The 17,604-nt window shown below is 47.9% G+C and overlaps 1 protein-coding gene and 1 long non-coding RNA gene across 2 annotated transcripts in view; both read left to right on the top strand.

Annotated features, from left to right (window-relative positions):
- LOC107215871 (serine/threonine-protein kinase PAK 1-like) overlaps positions 1-5,765 on the top strand; it is a 6,726-nt gene extending 961 nt beyond the window's left edge. Inside the window, exon 3 of the mRNA XM_033511393.1 lies at positions 5,754-5,765. Within this exon, the coding sequence (XP_033367284.1) occupies positions 5,754-5,765 (12 nt within the window). The remainder of the gene's footprint in view (positions 1-5,753) is intronic.
- Positions 5,766-5,889: 124 nt separating this feature from the next.
- LOC107215817 lies at positions 5,890-10,437 on the top strand. Its single transcript, XR_001525274.1, has 2 exons — positions 5,890-6,786; positions 9,098-10,437. It is a non-coding gene; the product is annotated as an uncharacterized LOC107215817 (long non-coding RNA).
- The last annotated feature ends 7,167 nt before the right edge of the window (positions 10,438-17,604 follow it).

Genomic DNA, 17,604 nt, shown 5'->3' on the forward strand with positions numbered 1-17,604 from the left:
ACGCAGAGGAAGATTCCATCTTTTTTTGTTTTCTTAGCTTCGCCACTTTTAATTAGGACGCTAGAGCATAGGAAGTTTAATTAATGTTTAGCTAAGAGTAGAGTATTATTGTTGTAGGGAAGCTTAGAAGTAGCCTTTTAGGAGAATAGAGAGAATTGTCATAGCAAGAATGAAGCTATCAAAGCAAAAGCTGGGACTCAGCAGAACTGGAGCATGCATGTGCTACAAGCTGTCAGCCTGAACAGGCCACCCAGAGGAGAGAATGATGAAGATGAAGATGATGAAGTAGCCAGAAGAGGCTCTGTTTCAGCTCTGTGTTTCAGCAAGACTGGCAATAAAAACCCAAAAGCCTCCAGAGCCCTGCCAGGTTCCTTTCCTTGCCACGCCGCACCTAAGGCGGACAGTGCCTTCGGAGCTGTGCGCTCCGGCCGGGCTGTGGCCTTCGTGCCTTTGCACTGCTGGCCAGCGACCCAAGGCTCTCCCCCTCACCTTGGGGCCCCGTCCCAGCCCAGCCCACCTGCCCTGTAGAGATGTTTCCCCCCGTGCCCTGGCGTCCCCCAGGGCTAGCCGCAGCTGACAGCGGGGCAGGAGGAGGGAGCAGACCCTGCTTGTCCCCCGCTCCTGGCCATCACTTGGCATGGGAAAGGAAAGGAGGGCTGAAATGGCACGTCTTCCTAAGGCTTCCCTCCTGTAAAACTCTGGGGTATCAAAGTGCTCTACTCAAGGGGGGCTGAGGCCCTGCACATGCCTCCCTGTGCTAAGGTGTCTTTCTTCCTTCCCTGAGCCCTACAGCCCTACAGCTGGTTGATGTGAGCTGCCTTGGTATGGGAAAACAACTGGGGTCGCAACAGAGAGCACACCTGAGCTTCTGCTCTGGCCTTGCAGATGTACTTGTGGGTACTCAGTGGTTGTCCAAATAACTCTGCTGAGAGTTCTGCTGCTGTCCCGGTTTTTCATTGTTCTCTTAACCGTGGGGCCTTGTCCTGGGGAGCCCAATTGGGCTGCAGCCAGTTCTGGCTGCCACTGAGGCCACCTGGCCAAAAGCAGCCCTAGGAGCAGCAGGCAGAGGCAAAGCAAGGTAGGGAGGAAGAAGAGAGGGGAAGAGATTGCCCTTGAAAGGCAGACACGCTCTGGGGTCCGCTCCTGGCCAGGGCCCCTGCCCAGAGCCATCCCATGCCCACTAGGGCCTTGAGGGGCAGCTGTCCAGATGGGCTGAGGTGTGCCGGCAGCTCTCCAGATGGGCTGAGGTGTGCCAGCAGCTCCAGCCATGCTGGGGAGCCTTGGCAGCTCTGGGCCCTGATGGGCAGGATGGTCCCTGTGTGCCAGCGGCAGGTGGGAGCTTCAGCTGCCTCTCTCCCCAGGAGCACTTCTGGAAAGCAGCTGAAGGACAGTGGCTGCCCTACACACCCAGACAGCTTGAGCAGCTCCTCTTCAATAATGTGGGCGTGGGCAGCTCTCTCAAGAGCTCTGAGGACTCCAGAGCAGCCATTCCAGAAAAGGAGGAATCTTCCTATAACCCTGTAGATCTCCTCCCCATGGGTATCCCCAAGGTGCCTTCTGTCCCTCTTTTAATCTTCCTCTGCCCCGGCCTAGCCAATTCCTTAGTTTTTATAGCGACCCCAGGACCAGCCCAGCACCCTCCAGCCCCAGCTGACACCAACATGGCCCTTCCTCTTCCCCTGAGCCCCCCAGGCCCAGCCCCCTAACCAGCACTGAAGGTTAGCCCATCTGCCAGTGTAGGTGATGGCCCCTTCACCCATTCTAATAAAGAGATGGAGCTGTTACCCCAGTGTCCGTGTGGTACTGCCAGCAAAGCCCACACAACACCAGCCCTGCCTGAGCTCCATGTCCAGGAGCAGGCAGGTCGGACCCCGGTGTGGGCAGGCATGAGCCAGGCTGGGGCTGTTATGACCAGACGCAGGGCCCCGAGGGCTGGGGGAGCCGATGCTGAGCATCCCAGAGCTGAGGGCACATTTTCTTCAATGGCATCACCTGGCCTGGACCTCCTCCACTGGCATGCCCAAGAAAAGAGAGAACCATCAAGAGCATCTCCAGGGATGCCGTCTTACCAGCAATGTCAGCAGGAAAAACAAAGTTTCTCCCTACTTAACACACCCTTGATAGGTCCTAACTGGTGGGCTATTGGGGAGGATGAAACAGGGAAACCTTATGAATGTGATTGTTTGGCAGAAGATTCTGAAAATATGAAGGCTAGAATCGAAATAGAAATGAAAGCCTGCTTTGAGTCATGAAGCTGACTGCTAGTTACTATATAACCAAAGAACAATAGCCTAGCCAGCTAAAGGAGAATCCCTGATGATGAAACAATGTCCTTCTGCTGATAGAGATTCCAAAGGTCACTAAGCAAGGGAGAATTTGTAAAGCTTTTAGAGTTTAAAATGCAACACTGTATGTTAATAGGCGGATGCTTATAGGCTATATGTAAATTCTTTAGTGGGTGTATCTCGTAGTGATTGGTTACTGGGAATTAGAATATTCACTATAGAAAAAGGTATAATGTATTGTAACAAGAACTTCGCTCTCTTAGCCTTCCCCTCCTCTCAGCTCTTAGTCCTCCCCTGCTCCTCCCCCTCTCTTAGCCTTTCCCTACCCCTCTCTTAGCTCTTACTCCTCTCTTGTTTTCCCTGCTCTTACCCTCTTAGTTTCTCCCTCCCATACCCTCTTAGTTTTCCCCGCTCTCTCTCTCATGTTTTTCCCTCTTTCCCCATCTTACCCCTCTGTTGTCCTCCTCCTCTCTCCTAAGCCTCCCTGTTTTCCCCCGCTCTCCCTCTATTGCTTTTGTTCCCTCCCTCCCCATCTCTAACCTCTTTTCTCCCTCTCACGGCACTCTCTCCCCTCCCCCCGGGACCACGTGGACGCCGAGGCTGGCGGAGGACACGGGTCTCTCCCTCTCTTTGCCCTTACAATAAATTACTTATACGTGAAGACTTTGACCCTGGAGAAGTCTCTCACTGTGAGCAAGTGTTTTGAACACCAATAGTGGGCCATCACCAATCCTACAGGGTGCTGCACAGGCTCTGCTCCTCTGGGCAAGGGCCAGAAGGGAAGGGAGGGAAGGGTCACGTAGCTGTGGGCCCCAATGGGGCTGATGAACAGCACTGGAGGCACAAGAACCCAGCTGCAACTACACTTGATTTCCAGGTCGAAGCACTCGATGTAGCTGAACTGGGCTTCCCTCTAAGGCACGCAGGGGCTTTGGAGTGCCCCATAAGGTGCACGGGGGGCTGTGGTCCCTTGTGTGGCACACAGAGATGTTTTAGGTTCCCTCCAAGGTATGGAGGGCACTGGGGTTCCCTGTAAGTCATGCAAGGGATTTGGAATCCTGTGTGAGGCGTGCAGGGGGTTTGGGATCTTTCCCAAGGTGTGCAGGGTGATGGGGGTCTCTCCTGAGGTACGTGAGGGGGGATTTGCGTTCTTAGTGCAGTTGTGGAGAGGGCTGTGGGCTCCCATCAGCCTGCTGGTGCTTTGTGTCCCTCCTGCTGCACGCAGTGGGGCTGGAGTCTCTTCTGAGGCATGCAGGGGATGGGGTCCCTCCCGGGGTCCCTCCTGGGGCAGTCCGGCTCGGGGCTGCAATGGCCCAGGGGCACCCAGGGCCAGCCGCTGTGCCGGGATGGTGGTGCCGAGGGGTTGAGGTCCCGCTGCACGGGCACGGCTCAGGCGGTGCTGAGCACCCCGAGACAAGGGGCCACGGCCCACACTGCCTCCATCCGAGCTGGGAACACAGACAGCCCCGCCGGCAGAGCGGTGGCACCGGGCCCCAGCCAGCGCCGGGGGGAACGGAACCGATGCCAGAGGAGCTGTGGGGCCCGCCCGGCTCTCCGGGCCTGTGGGCAGCCCGGGCGGGAGCGGCTCCTCTGTGCCGCGCTCTCCCTACAGAACAGGGCTCCGAGTGAGCGCCCGGCTCCTGCCGCTGCCTTGGGAATGCTGAGGGGGACTCGGGGCCGCAGCTGAACTCGCCAGGGAGAGAAACAATTCATAGGAGACTTCTTGAGGCCTTTTTAAAGATGAACTGAGAAACAACTTCAAATCCCAAGCTAAACAGTGTGTTTTAATGTGTGCTGATTCCTTGAAGACGCTTTGTTTGTAACTCCACAGCAGGCCCGTGGTGCCGTTCCAGCGAGCACCAACACCCAGGAAGGAGCTCTGCTGTTTGCAGCTCGGCTGGGATGAGGGAAATGAGGCCACATCTCTACAGATGCCCGCTCTGCCTTCAGGGCTGTTATAAATGAGTAGCTGATTTAATGAATAAAGAAGAATTTATTCTAGAATCAAAATAGAATCATAAAAACCAGAAGCAAAAGTCAGATCGGCGCTGAACCCGGTGAACAGTGTCGGGTGAGGAAGGGAGAGGCCTGCGAGCACCGCTTCACCATGCTTCACAAACTGCGACTGTCCCAGGGTGCTTTTTATATGTTTTCAATCCTTTCGGGGGTCCCTTGGAATACACCTTATGCAGACAAATATTCCTGAGTGTGAACCATTATAATCTTATGGGACAGAGGTTTCCTGGAAATATTCTTGCAGACGAATATTCATGTTGGCCTTGCGGCATATCACTATAATCTCGTCAGAGGAGGTTTCCTGGAAATATGTTGGGATTCTTATCAGACAAGATTATAACTTCAGCACAAATTTATTCATGCTATGGATCACGGTTCCCCCCCCCTCCCTCCCCCCCCTTTCTTTATTAATTTATGAACTCGTGCTTTTAGGATAAATTTTGATAAAGTTCTTCAATTTCATCATCAGTATTTGCAAGACTTAACAAATACTTTTTCTATACTGCTAATCAGCTTATCAAATGAATAATTTTTCCTAAGATTGGTTATTCTGCTATCTGATTCTTTTTATTTGGATGTTCAATTCTGTATCAATTCAAGTGCCTATTGTGTCCTGAGTTATATTTTGACTGCACAGTAGCTTAATGCTACTTGTAAAATACATTCTTCATACTTTTTCATGTTATCTGTTAAAATTCATTTTGATTGTGTTTGAGCTTCAAAGGTGGCCAGAGCTTCAGCAGCTCTGCTCTTTCTATTTTCTTTCAATTCCGTTATTTTCATTATTTTGGATGTTCTCTTGGATTGACCAGCTTTCATTGTAGCTAAGTCAGGATCAATGGGCATTGCTGCTATTTGCATGCTTTGGACAACAGAACGGATTAGTGGGATAAAACATGGTATGAGACAAGGCAGAAGTAATAGCCCCATTCTTGAACATAATATTGTAAGTACTATTTTTTCCACCAAGCTCCCCTCCAAACAATTGATCCCACCAAGAAGCATGAAGGATAGAATTCCACTTTTGAACTGGTACATGTGCCACTTTCTTAATTTCTGCTGCAAGGCTTCTTATGCTTTCTCCATAGTCATCTATTTCTACATAGCATTTGGATGGACTGAACTTTCTGCAGACTCCCCCTTCTTCTGCTAACAAGTAGTCTAAAGTGATTCAGTTTTGATACATGAATGCTCGCTTTTGTGAATGTTGTTCAGCTAATAACTCGAGAGCATCAGAATTATGATTTGATATGATTTCTACTGCGGCTTGAAGTCCTGTTAGTTGGTTTAATAGGTAAATTGGGGTCCAATATCCCCAGCTCCCATCTTGAGCCCACGTTGCTGGACCATAATAAGCTAGTATTCCTTCTACAGGCCACTCATCTTCTCCCATTTCTGATTCCCTCCTGCTTTTGGAAACTGAAGATTCAGCTCTCTCTTTTCTCTGTCTAGGGTCTCATATAGGGGTGCTCCTAACAGCTTACTTGCAGAGTTTAGCAGCACGAAAAAGGAGGGTCCAATCATTCCCAGAGCACAAGATCCTTTCCACCTGCATGGTAATTCACTGTATGCCTTTTTCGCACATATCCAGTATATTCTGTTTGGTGCTTTCCTTTGGGCATTTACAGTTTCTGGTTTCTCCCAGTAATTCTTCAAGCCTTTTAATTCTCACTAAGGATTAGCTCCAGGGCTTTTGTGCTAACATAATTTAATTTGGTCATTCCATTCACTATTTGTCTTTTTTCGTTTGACTCCAATATCCAGTGGGGGTTTCTGGTTGCCAGACTGTGGTATTACTATTAGAATTTATTGCTAAAGTGAATATACAAGGAGTATATCCCACTACTTCAGTAGGTCTTTTTCCTTCTCTGCTGATACAAACTCTTCCAATTATTTGGTGATGTAAAACCCACCCTTCGGGTCGTTTTAATGTTTTGGAAATTTGGGTGTGATCCCATTTTAGAAGTTGCTCTGGAGCTAAGCTCTCACCTTTCCATGGCCATTTCTCACCTGATTTAAGCCCTCCACAAATCCAGCTATTAGGTGTTGTTGTTTAAGGCCTGGTGGAGCGGAAGATACTGGGATGTAACGGAAAGTTAGCAAACCCCCCTCTCTGTTAGGGTAGTAAAACCTCCTGCAATTAGCCAATAGCACCTAGGTGTGACGTATGTAAATGGGAGTAACACAGTGAACCTAGGCTATAAAATGTAAAATTCCCCTGTAATAAACGCCATTAACGCCATCCATCACCTTGATGCTGTGGGTTATGGTCCGTGCGGCTGAGGATAGCTGCCCGTGCTGACTCTAGCCAGGGTGCCTGCCTTGCTTGAAAACCCACAAATGGTGCCAGAAACCTGGGAGGAAAAGCGGGAAAAAACCCAAAATGCAAGGATACCCTGGATGACGAGCAGCGGCCAAGATAGCTGGACTAAGTCTTGGCGAGAGAAATCCTGGGCCCAGAAGGAAGATGGAATCATTGATAAAGGTCAGGTTGCAATTAAGTTGTAAACCTAACTCGCTTGGTATTGCAAGGTTTTGGTTTGTTGAAGTCGTAAATCAGCTTGTAAGGTTTATCCACCTTAAGGTGTGGGACAGATGTGTTAAAACCGTTGCTGAACAAATCTGGGGAAGAAGTAGGAACTGTCTGGTGGCTACCCTGAAATTTAGGCTTAGAGCTTTACAGCCCCCAGATGGGAGAAGCTCAGCTGAACCGGGGGATGGCGGGAGGGCGATGCATCCCCTCAGTCCCAAAATCCTAGTGTGCTCTGGAAGAAACAACAGAAAGCAAGAGACTTTTGGAGAAAGCTAAGAGAAAAAGTCAGGAGTGCCGTGGGAAAAGCCTGGAGAGAAACATCTTCCCTGGTGTCTAAAAATGGTGCTGAGCAAAAAGACATACAGCAAGAAAGAAATATCTTAAGTGAAAACAAAGAACAAAGGCTGGCATTGAAAGAGGAACGTAGTCGGGGGGATGGGAGAGAAAAGGAATGTGAAGAAGAAAAAGAAACTGAAGTGAAAGAGGTAAGATGAGGGGGATGGGTACAGAGGCGCAGAGATTGGAATGCAAAGGGAGGAGGAGGGAGAAGAAGGTGGAGGGAAAGGTGGGGTGAAAGGCGGAGTAGAGCATGGAGCGAAAGGCGTGGAGAACCAAGAGGGAAGGAACAGCCTGCCCACAGGGGTGGCAGGCGGGGCCGGAGCCCAAGAAAAAGGCACAGAAAACAGGAAGTAGCCAGCCAGTGGAACTCTGACTCTGACCGAGACACGAGCGAGGAAGGGACGGAGCCCAAGTCCTCAGAAGAAGAAAGAGTAAAGAATGGGAAGGGGGATGGGAGCAGAGCTGTGGTAGCAGAATGAGCGGTTCACCCCGCCCCCCCACTCCCTCTCTAAGAAGAAGCACTGGGATAATACCCAGTTTGTTACAAAGTCATGATTTATTGAGTTTTTCAAATGTGTTTATATACCCTTTTGGAGTTAATTTTGTGTTTTAAGTAATTATGAGTTTATGCAGTTGTAGTTTTTAAAGTTTTTTCTCAAATTTAAAACTAGCCCGGCACGGATGGGTTTAGTAAAACACACACACATGGCAGTACACCGCAGCCAGAAACGCTGCCACCATGGCAACCACTGGTGAAACAAGTAACAGCAAATTCGATGAAACCGCGGAAAACAAAGCAACAAAACAAAAGAAAAACAACAAAAAGCTAGACATTTTACAGAAGGATAAAAAAGGGAAAATTTTAATTGGATAATTTAAAAATGAAAAGCTTTATAAATTGTATTAAAGTTAAGTTTTGTTATTTTCTTTTGTTATAAATAATTATTGTTAAGTTGAAATGTTGTCTAATTTAAATTATTTTATGTTTTATTGGAAACACTTGCGTAAACTGCTAAGTATAGTTATTTTCCTAGAGATATGAAGACAGCCACAGCTGAAACAGCTGTGACAGAACGCTGATGAACACGTGCTTGTGGATGAAAGTGAATGCTGTCTGTGACACCCTTGATTTCATCGAGAGCTCTATTGGTTGTTGCAATCTTTGCAGTTTTTGTTTGTTACAGCTTTCTTATTTTTCAGTGTTTCCAGAATTTTAAGAAAATGTAGCATTGCTGAGGATCAGCTGCCATGGGGGAGGCTTCAGATTAAAGCAACTGCTACATGGTTTAATTGGTCTAATACCTAAGGCTTTTGATCATTTGCTTTGTACAAATGCATTTTAACAGTTTGCTGTGCTGTAAGCATCTCATAACTGCTGCTATTGAAAATTTTGTTTTAGAAATACGTTAAGAGGCATCTTTCCAGTTTAAAGTCTAAGGCGCTGGCCAAGTCTTGACTTTACCTGGACAGAATGTTTATCAGCAGATCCAGATGTTCTTGTACCAAATCAGTATTTGAGTCACTTTTGACTCAGCAATTTGACCTTATTAATACGACAGCTGGATCAATTTTAAAGTGAGATTGGAGAATCATTTCCGGAGGTGATTATCCAATCCTTCACTGATTTTTTTTTTTTGTTTCTGTTTGTTTGCTAACTATGGGATGCTGGTGCAGTGTTTTAGTAATTAACAGTAGTTTTGTATTACATATCTTATTAATAATGTTTATAATTTGATTGATTTTTAGTTGCTGTAGGTTCTTATTCATTGTGTATATGGTTTTGTGTTAATGTTGATGTTTATAACAGAAGTACATCTCATTTTTATTTTTTTTAAAGAAAACGGGAGAAATTGATGGCCTAAAAGCATTTAATTAGTGTAATTCCTTAACATCAAGGAGAGAAGTGTCTGTGTTTTGTTGGCAGATTCAAAAAGATCACCTGTCCATCTGACCAGATTGTGTGCCTCTGAACACACGAGATCCAGTGAACAGAGATGTCATCACACAGCCTTGGTACTTCAGACATGGATCAGAAAGTGGACCTGTCAGGACACAGTTGTGTCTGAACACTACACAGACAGTTTACCAACAGAAATTTTATGTTGTTATTATGATGTTGTGTCTCTACCAATTTTTCAGGTATCCTCTGTTTTAAGATTTAGAAGGATCTGAAGAACAACTTGAACATCAAAGCCCTCAGTCACCGATCCGCTGCCAGCTGACATCACGGGAGCAGTGAACGTTCCTGGACTGAATTGTGTTAGAGAAATTCTGTAGAAGATCTAAGAAAAGTGTAGAGACTCCATCTAACCGTATATAAAGCAAACTGTAGTTGTGTGTTCATCCTTTCAGCAAATTACTTTCACTCTTAGACTACGTATATACCAGAGCACGTGTGTTAAAGGTAGTTAGATAATAGTTTAAGATAAAGTGTTTAGCCTGTGTAGTAATTGTTATGTTATTATAAAGTATAAGTATTCCCCCTTCAAGAGCTAGTGTAAGCATCTTTGAAAGTTCATTTAACGTTAAGGTTTTAGCTGTGAGTTTGCAAATATGGTGTCATTTGCATGGAACAAACTGCTTATAGTAATTGTGCTGTGTATAGTCCTGACCAACTGTCTGCTAACTAACATCCAAAAACGACAGAACATATGGGTCACTCTGGCACACTGAACTGGCCAAAGGTCAATGTGTCTAAGCCTAGCCAGCCCTGGAGATCCTTTCGCACCTGTCTCATGGGAGTCCCTGAGTGGGATCCTCAAGCATTTAAAGGTTTAGTTAGTAACGAGACTCGACTGAATCGATTGGCAATGTTGCAAGAGTGCAGTTGCACTGTTGGCTTCACATTAAGACAACTTGAAGCCTGCTGGCAAGTGAAAATTATCGAAGTTCTCAATGTTACCTTACAGCCCTCAGAAGAATTAGATTTGTTAGGTTCCACCAATACTTCAGGGGGATGGATAATGTTTGAACCCCCAACAAAAAGCCATTCTAACAAAGTAATGTGGCACTGAGCTGCAGTCAGCCCTATAGCTGATCTTGTTACTACCATTGAAAGTAAAGCTTTTGTTCATGGTGCAATCTCACAGGACAATTACCAAAGCGATTACTTAGTTCCATATTCCTAATCTGTGGAGATAGAGCACGGAATGGAATTCCTGCTAGTCCACATAGAAGACCCTGTTATCTTGGGAAACTTACTTTGTTCCATCCAAGCTGTCATGGAGTTACTTTACCTTTAAGAAAAGTTGAAGTTTCTGGGAACTGCCTGGAGTCTTTTCTCCTGACCAATTATCGGTCATTGCGGAGAACTGACAGCAGTTTAGGCCATTGAAAAGTGGGATCAACTTGTGAACCCTACCTTAAAGTGTAAAACCAGACAAATATAACAGACATTGCTTGAGTGACTTCAGACAGACAAAAAGACAAAATGGAACCAACTTTACTTTAATGAGAAAGACAGCTTTTGTCTTAAAGAAAACAAGATAACAAAAGATGGAGCTTAATGAACAACACCAAACCTCTTCTATTGACTGATAAGAATCGAACTATAATAATCTAATAATCTAATAATCTAATAATCTAACAATAACAACATAATAACCTAATAACCTAATAATCTAATAATCGAATAATTTAATCATAATAATAATCTAATAATCCTAATGAATCTTTAAGAATGCTAACGAAACTTAAGTAACATATTGAGAAATATCTATCTAGTCAACTAAATAGAAGAATGAACAAGCCTAAAAACGTGAAAACCACTCTGATTCCTATCTAGACCATCTGACAGATGATTTCTGTTGGCCCCGGACAAGCAGCAGGCTTAATTTGTTCATTTCTTCTTGGGCAGAGGCCCTGCTTCCTTCCGTGCACGATGTCTTCTCCTATGTGCGTTCCTTTCCTTGATGGTTTCAAACACCCTGGAAGACAGGAAAGAAACCAGCCATTGTTAATTCAATACACACCATTAAAGCAAGCTCCAAGATTTCCATTTCTCCATGAATTTCCCTGTCTTTTCTGGCTGTGGCACCTTTGTAAATTGATCAGAAGCATAAATCTGATCTTTCTTGTTGCAGTTCCTTCAAACCTCTTCCTCCTCTCGCTTCATCTTATTTTGGATTTGATCAGCACCATCAAAGCAAGCTTTGGTCTCCCCATTCCTACGTGTGTACGAATTGTGTCTTGGTGGGGCATGGCAAGGTTTCCCTGGGAATGCTGGGGTTTAACTAAGCTCTTTGGGTTGAAAGTGGCTTGTAAGGCTTTGCACGGCGGTGAGAGGCGATCCTGCACGTGCCCTCAGCTTCCCCTGTGGTGCCTTTGATCACGGTCAGCCTGTTTTAGTCCAAAGGCACAGGCTCTGAGCAGAAAGAGGCAGAACTTGTGCACCGTTTGCACTGACCGCAGGGAAAGGGACCTCCCGCCGAATGGGGTGTCTGGGGCGCTTGGCAGCAGGGACACTCCGCGTTGCGGGCCCTCTTGCGGCTTCTCTTCCCTGTCTCCCCATTCTCCTTTCTGGGAGGGCTTTGGCTCCTCTTTGGTTCGCTCACAGTCTGGAAATCAAAGAATCCTTATCAATTTTTCCTTCCTCTCAGAAAGCTGGAAATCAGAGCATCCAGCGCCAAAATCCATTGGCCTAAGCAAATTCCTCCCAAGCCTAAAGAGCTGGGAAAACAGCTGGATTTGGGGGCAGGCTGCAGCGGAATGCAAACACAGCACTTGGAGGAAAAAACACCTCCTTTCTACTGCCTGAAGGGGTGGGATCCATACGTGGGTATCTATAGTTCTCCTTTTCTTAACTGTACCTCTCTGCCCAGCATCTATTTACCCCTAGTTTTCCTCCCTGTCTAGGGAATGACTTTTAAATTCAGCTAAATTCCTAAAGACACGCGGTTACCCAGTTTCTACTGCCCAAGCTAATCTCTCTCTCTCTCTCTCTCTGTGTCTGTGAAGCAATTTCTGGTTTGTCAGTAAGGAAAGTTTTAGCAGAGCCACAGCACGGGCAGCTCCTTTTTGGGGAGTACACTGGGATGCTACAAAAGGTCCCTGAACATCTGCAGAATCTCCATGAGCTCAGCCAGGATTACTGATGTTTTGATGTTTTGATGTTTGATGATCAAGGCCTGGGCAGCATCTGCTGCACCTTTCCAGTGTACGGGACAATGTGATCCTGGCAGAGCAGTGTCTCACAGGCTTGCCAGCAGGTTTTGTCCCCTTCTCCCAGTTTCTCCACCCTCCGGGCTTGCCTTGGTTTTCTTCCCACTCACCTGAGCAAGGCTTTTGGCAAGTTTATATTCTTTTTTCCAGGTGTAGTAGTACTCCACACACTGTGCCACAGTCTTGCTCTGAACCTGTTGGGAAGAGAAAAAGAAGGAATCTAAAATTGCCATCCTGTAGGGTGCATTGGAGAACAAGTGGAGAGTTCTGGAGTCACCTAGGAAGCAAAATCACGGCGTAAGTTGAGTAGGGTGTAAAATGAAATAAATAGGGCATAAAAGAGGCCTTACGCAATGTAGTACACAGTGTATGATGCTATGTGGGAAGACATGTGATGCACAGATCAACAACAAATCCATGTAGCACAGTTTTTCTTTCCCCCATTGACTCCAGCTCTCCCAGCACCATGTGTTGTGGAAGCCTCAGCGCACCTAGGAGACCAAATCTGACAGAATAAGCCTTTGTCTTCCAAAGGAGCTTGGAGGAAAGGGCCTTTGAGGCAGAATCAGCCCTCTCTTGCAGGCCTTTGATGTCCTGTTTCATTATTACTTGATTCTTTTTGGTATTTGAGAAGAGAGAGAGACTGGATTCCAGTATTTGGTAGCAGAAATAATCACCATTTCCTCCTGATGATCTGCTAGGGTCAAAAATGTCCTATGGCTTTACCTGCTTCTGGATGAGATGGAAGTCCTTGCCATAGGTGTGATAAGCCTTTTCGAAGGACTCCTTCTCCTCAGGTGTCCATATGTCAGAGTCTGGCAAAAAAAGCAGCGGGTAAATTGGTCCCTCCATCCACTTGGAGTAGATCCCTTTGGCTGCCAAAACAAAATTGACGCCATCCACCTGCATACATGTCTGCTCCCTTGGAAAGTAATGAAGACAAGAGCAGGCATTCCCCAGGGGAAAAAAACCAAAAAAGAAACCATGGAAAACTCCAAGGAAAGCTGAAGGGGGAGATGCTGCTGCTGCTTTCCCCTGCCCCATGCAAGAGGAGGCCTTGTGATGGCGTTCTTTGTTTAAGCAGAAATGCTTGCCATGGCAATTAAGGGGACGGCAGTATCTGTCAGTGAAGGAACAAGCTGTGCTTCGCTTACCTGCGTAATGATAATCAGCCAAGGGGTGGTCTTGAGGTGTGGGAGGCCCCCCTGAGAGCAACATGTCCAGAGCCTCCTGCAAGATCAAAGGGAAAAAGGCTTTAGCTTCCCCGCCGTAGAAAGGAGCCAAAAAACCATCAACGCTACCTTTCAGCTACTTTGCCTCTTCAGGGATTCAGTCCACTGGATCTCATATGGTTTCAACACTGGGGTTTGCTCCCCAACCTTCCTTTTTCCTGCCCAACCCTTTGATCCTGCTCCCCAAGAGTGGCATGTTCCTCACCAACTCAATGCTTCTCCTGAAGCCAGAATTGCCTCTGCTCACTGAGGCTTGTGGGGATTTCCCCTCAACTCCCCCCAGAATGTGTTAGACCACACAGATGTGCGGGAGATCGACAAGGGAGTAGGCTCTGGGACATCCCAGTAGCGCCTCCAGGAGAGATATTGTCCCTGCTCAAGCCATTTGGGCTCACCCCTGCTGTAGCTGGAGGAGACACAGCAGGCAGCAAGTTTTCCACTTCTTGTTAGCCCCCCTCTACAAAGAGCAGCCAGGAGAGGCTATCGCAGTGCCCAGGCCTTAGGAATTCCCTGTCCACTCTTCTCGGCACCCAGAGTGCCGCTTCTTACCAGAAGGCTGCCGCCTGCCTGGTGCAGGCAGTGTAGGGCCAGCTCCAGGTTAGCCGCTGGCCTGGAAACGCCACGGGCGCTGGCCATGTCCAACAGTTGTCTTACTGCAAGCACAACAAAAACCCACTTGAAAGTCAGGCTTGAAGCAAGAAAGGGGAAAGGTTGCAATACAAGGGAGAAGGAAAGCACAAGAGCTTTCCAAGACAGCCAAGCGGTTGGAGAGCATGGAAAGGATAGCAAAGAAAGGGGCAGCTGAACCAAGGGCCCACGTAGTGCTGGCTCTCTCTCCCATGAGAGCAGCCTTTGGAATAAGAAGCAGGGGCCAATCTCTCCTCTTCCAGTGGCCAATGCCCCCGACCGATATGGAAAGCAGGAAAGTTGTTCTTTTCTGGAGCATTCTCCTTGCCTCTAACACTCCCATGGAAGAAGATGCGTGAGACAAGGAGAGATGCAGAGCATGCAAGAAGCTGCCTTTTACCTTTTACCAAAAGGAGCATTTTACACACCCAAGTATCTCAGGGGTGGAAGAAAAGCTTGACAGCTACCTCTGTCAGGTTTTCCCATGTCAGACTCATCTTCCTCCAAAGGCTTCCAGACCAGGGATGCATGCTCTTCATCTTCACTCGGTGGTGTGGTCTGCAGCTCAGGGAGCTCAGCCTGAAAGTCACTGCCAACCCTGATGTGCCTAAAGGGCAAAGGGAGTGGAGGGAAGAAAGGCAAGTGGTCAAGAGACACATGCCGCGGACAGGCTTGAAGCAATCCCAGCCCAACTGTGAAATGACAGGTCTCCTCCTCGCCATTCCTCAAGTTTGCCACTCTCTTATCCCTAGGGCAATACTCATGGTCGAATTTGGGCTCTTGCTTTCCTTTTCATTGTGCCTCTCCTTTCCACCTGGAAGAGAGCAAAACAATGGCCCAGATAAAAAGAATTCAGCCAGGTTGTGTGGGTAGCCTTCCTTCTCATCCTCATCATTGCAAAGCACAAGCTCCTGTGTCCCAGCTCCCCTCCCTTTGGCGCAATTGCTGCGTTTTTCACTTGGAACTTGCGAGGCAGGAGCCTCTGGCAGCCTGCAGTGTCCTCAAGAGGGGAAGACTGAAGGACAGGCAGGCTTGCCTTCAGGCTTGCCTTCAGTCTTGGGGCCAGTGAGAAGACCCAAGAGGACGGCACGCAAGTTGTGCCAGGGGAGGCTGAGCTTGGATAGGAGGAACAGGTTCTTCAGCCAGAGGGTGGCTGGGCACTGGCACAGCCTCCCCAGGGAAGGGGTCACAGCACCAAGCCTGACAGAGCTCAAAAAATGGACATTTGGCCATTGCTCTTGGGCACAGGGTGTGATTCTTGAGGCTGTCCTGGGCAGGGCCAGGAGCCAGACTCAGCTTTCTGGGTGCCTTCCAACGCAGAAAATTCTGCCCTACTGTGACTGTGTTCTTGAGAAGGACCACTCCAGACGACCCCATTTCACAGCTGCCTCTTAACCATGAGGCACAACCAGCCCCACAGGCATTGAAAAACATAGAGAAATCCATCCCAATACCTCTAGAGAGATAAGAGGATCTATCCTCTCTCATTCATCTACAGAGACCCAATGCAGGTGGAACAAAAGAATCTAGAAAGATACTAAAATCTAATGTCGCTGTAAATGATGAAAGTATGTCAGTATAGAAGAATGGCTGAAAGCAGACCATTTTTGTAGGTGAAAGGTTGTATTGGAGGACAAGCCTGGCAAACTGCTTCCATGCCTTGAACAGCAGGGATCCCAGAGGAGAAGTCCCAGCAGTCTGGTTTTGAAAGCTTTGGAGGAGGCGTGAGCAGAGCCAGGGCCTGATGCAAGACTTTTATGGACCCTGAAGCCCTGAACTCGTCAGTAATGACCAGATTGTTTGAGGGTCACCACAAGATAGTTGTAGGACTCCAGGGGGTAGCAAGGAGGACTTTTAATCAGAAAATCTCATTGGGGGATGAGAATGTGAAACTGCACGGTGACAGTTCTCAATGTCCTCTATGGAAAGCTCTGGATTTCCACAGACGGAGGCATGATTATTCCTCCAGAAGCTGGAGCATGCTTTCATGCGTCACCTCGTCTGGGGAAAGTGAGCACAGACCGTGTCTGTCGTGGCTGGTGGGAGAGCCAAGTGGAGCCTCCTGCCATTCTCTTAGCGCTTTGAGGGCAAAGGGGGATTTTCTTACCTTTGACAGTCCCAAAGTACAAAGTGGGGATGCCTGCTGGCAGACGAGATCAGGATGTCTATGCAGAGGCCAGATCTGGCACTGAGGCTAGAAGGTGGCTGGCCAGAGGCAGCCCAGGAGCAGATCCTGCAGCTGCTGCTCCACCGCTGGTCCAGCACCAGTGTTCCACCAATGGCCACAGGAGTGGGAGACAATGACAACAGTTGCTATGGGCACAGCCCAACATTCCATTCCCAGGGGACCCAGGGGAGCCAGGGGACACAAACAGGCCTGGGGCACCTTTGCCTCTTTTACTTCTGCTGCTGCAAGGTTGCTCTGAGGACCTTCCCAGTGGGGCATTTCTCGACAGTCCTCTGGACGGGGCAAAGCAGTGCAGGGAGAGCTCTGGCTCTTCTCCGTGCTTCTCTGGAAGGTGCCTCCAGCTGAACGGGAGCCTGGCTCTGTCAAAGGGCGCGTAGCACATTGTCTGCACTGGAGAAGCAGAAGGATCCTGGCCCTGGCTCTGCTCCAGCTCCAAGAGGAGCAAGAGCCTGCCAGTCGTTCAGTGGAGAGGCAGCTGCAAAGCTTTCTCTCAAAGTGGAAGCATTCATCCAGCCCACTTTTATAAACTGTCTGATGCCTAATGATGTCTCTTGATGTTTTCCCTCCTTTGAGCTGACCAGTCTCTCACCTCAACAGTCGTTCCCTGAAACTTGGAGAAACAGGATGTTTTTCAGGGGAATTGATGGGGACACCCCACCAGCAATTCCCTAGCAAACATTTAATGCCAAATTCCTTTTTTCTTTCTTCCTTGGAGAAATGAGATGTTAGTCTCAAAAGGCTGGGAGACTAGCACTAACAGAATTACTTTTTCACACTAATGGTCTTCCGACTTGTTTTAGGTCCCAGATAGGGCAAAACAGAGCCAGTTTTACTGCTTTCCTGCCTCATGTTAGGCAAAAGCAAATCTTGCTTCCTTCCCAGCCTGCTTGCTGCACACACACAGCGGCAAGGCCTGGGGGCAGCTGTAACAAGGCCCACTGCAAAGCAGATGCTTTGGAGGCTCCAAATCCCACCTGCAGCGGCCCCGTCAGACAAGAGCAAGCTTCTGTCAGCATCCCAGCACCAGCCTGGTAGTTCCCCCCTCCCTTGTCTCCTCTCCATTCTCCCCAGCCCCTGCTACCAAGACCTTGCCAGGCCATGCCATTTGCTGGGCTCAATAAAGGAGCGAGTTTCCTGCTGCTTTGGTGCAAATACCAAAGCTGTGAGAAGTGAGAGGATCATGTTCACTCCCGCTTTGCTTGATCTAAGGAGGTTGGTGGAGGC

This window comes from Parus major, chromosome Z (genome assembly GCF_001522545.3).
Source record: "Parus major isolate Abel chromosome Z, Parus_major1.1, whole genome shotgun sequence".
Classification (NCBI taxonomy): domain Eukaryota; kingdom Metazoa; phylum Chordata; class Aves; order Passeriformes; family Paridae; genus Parus; species Parus major.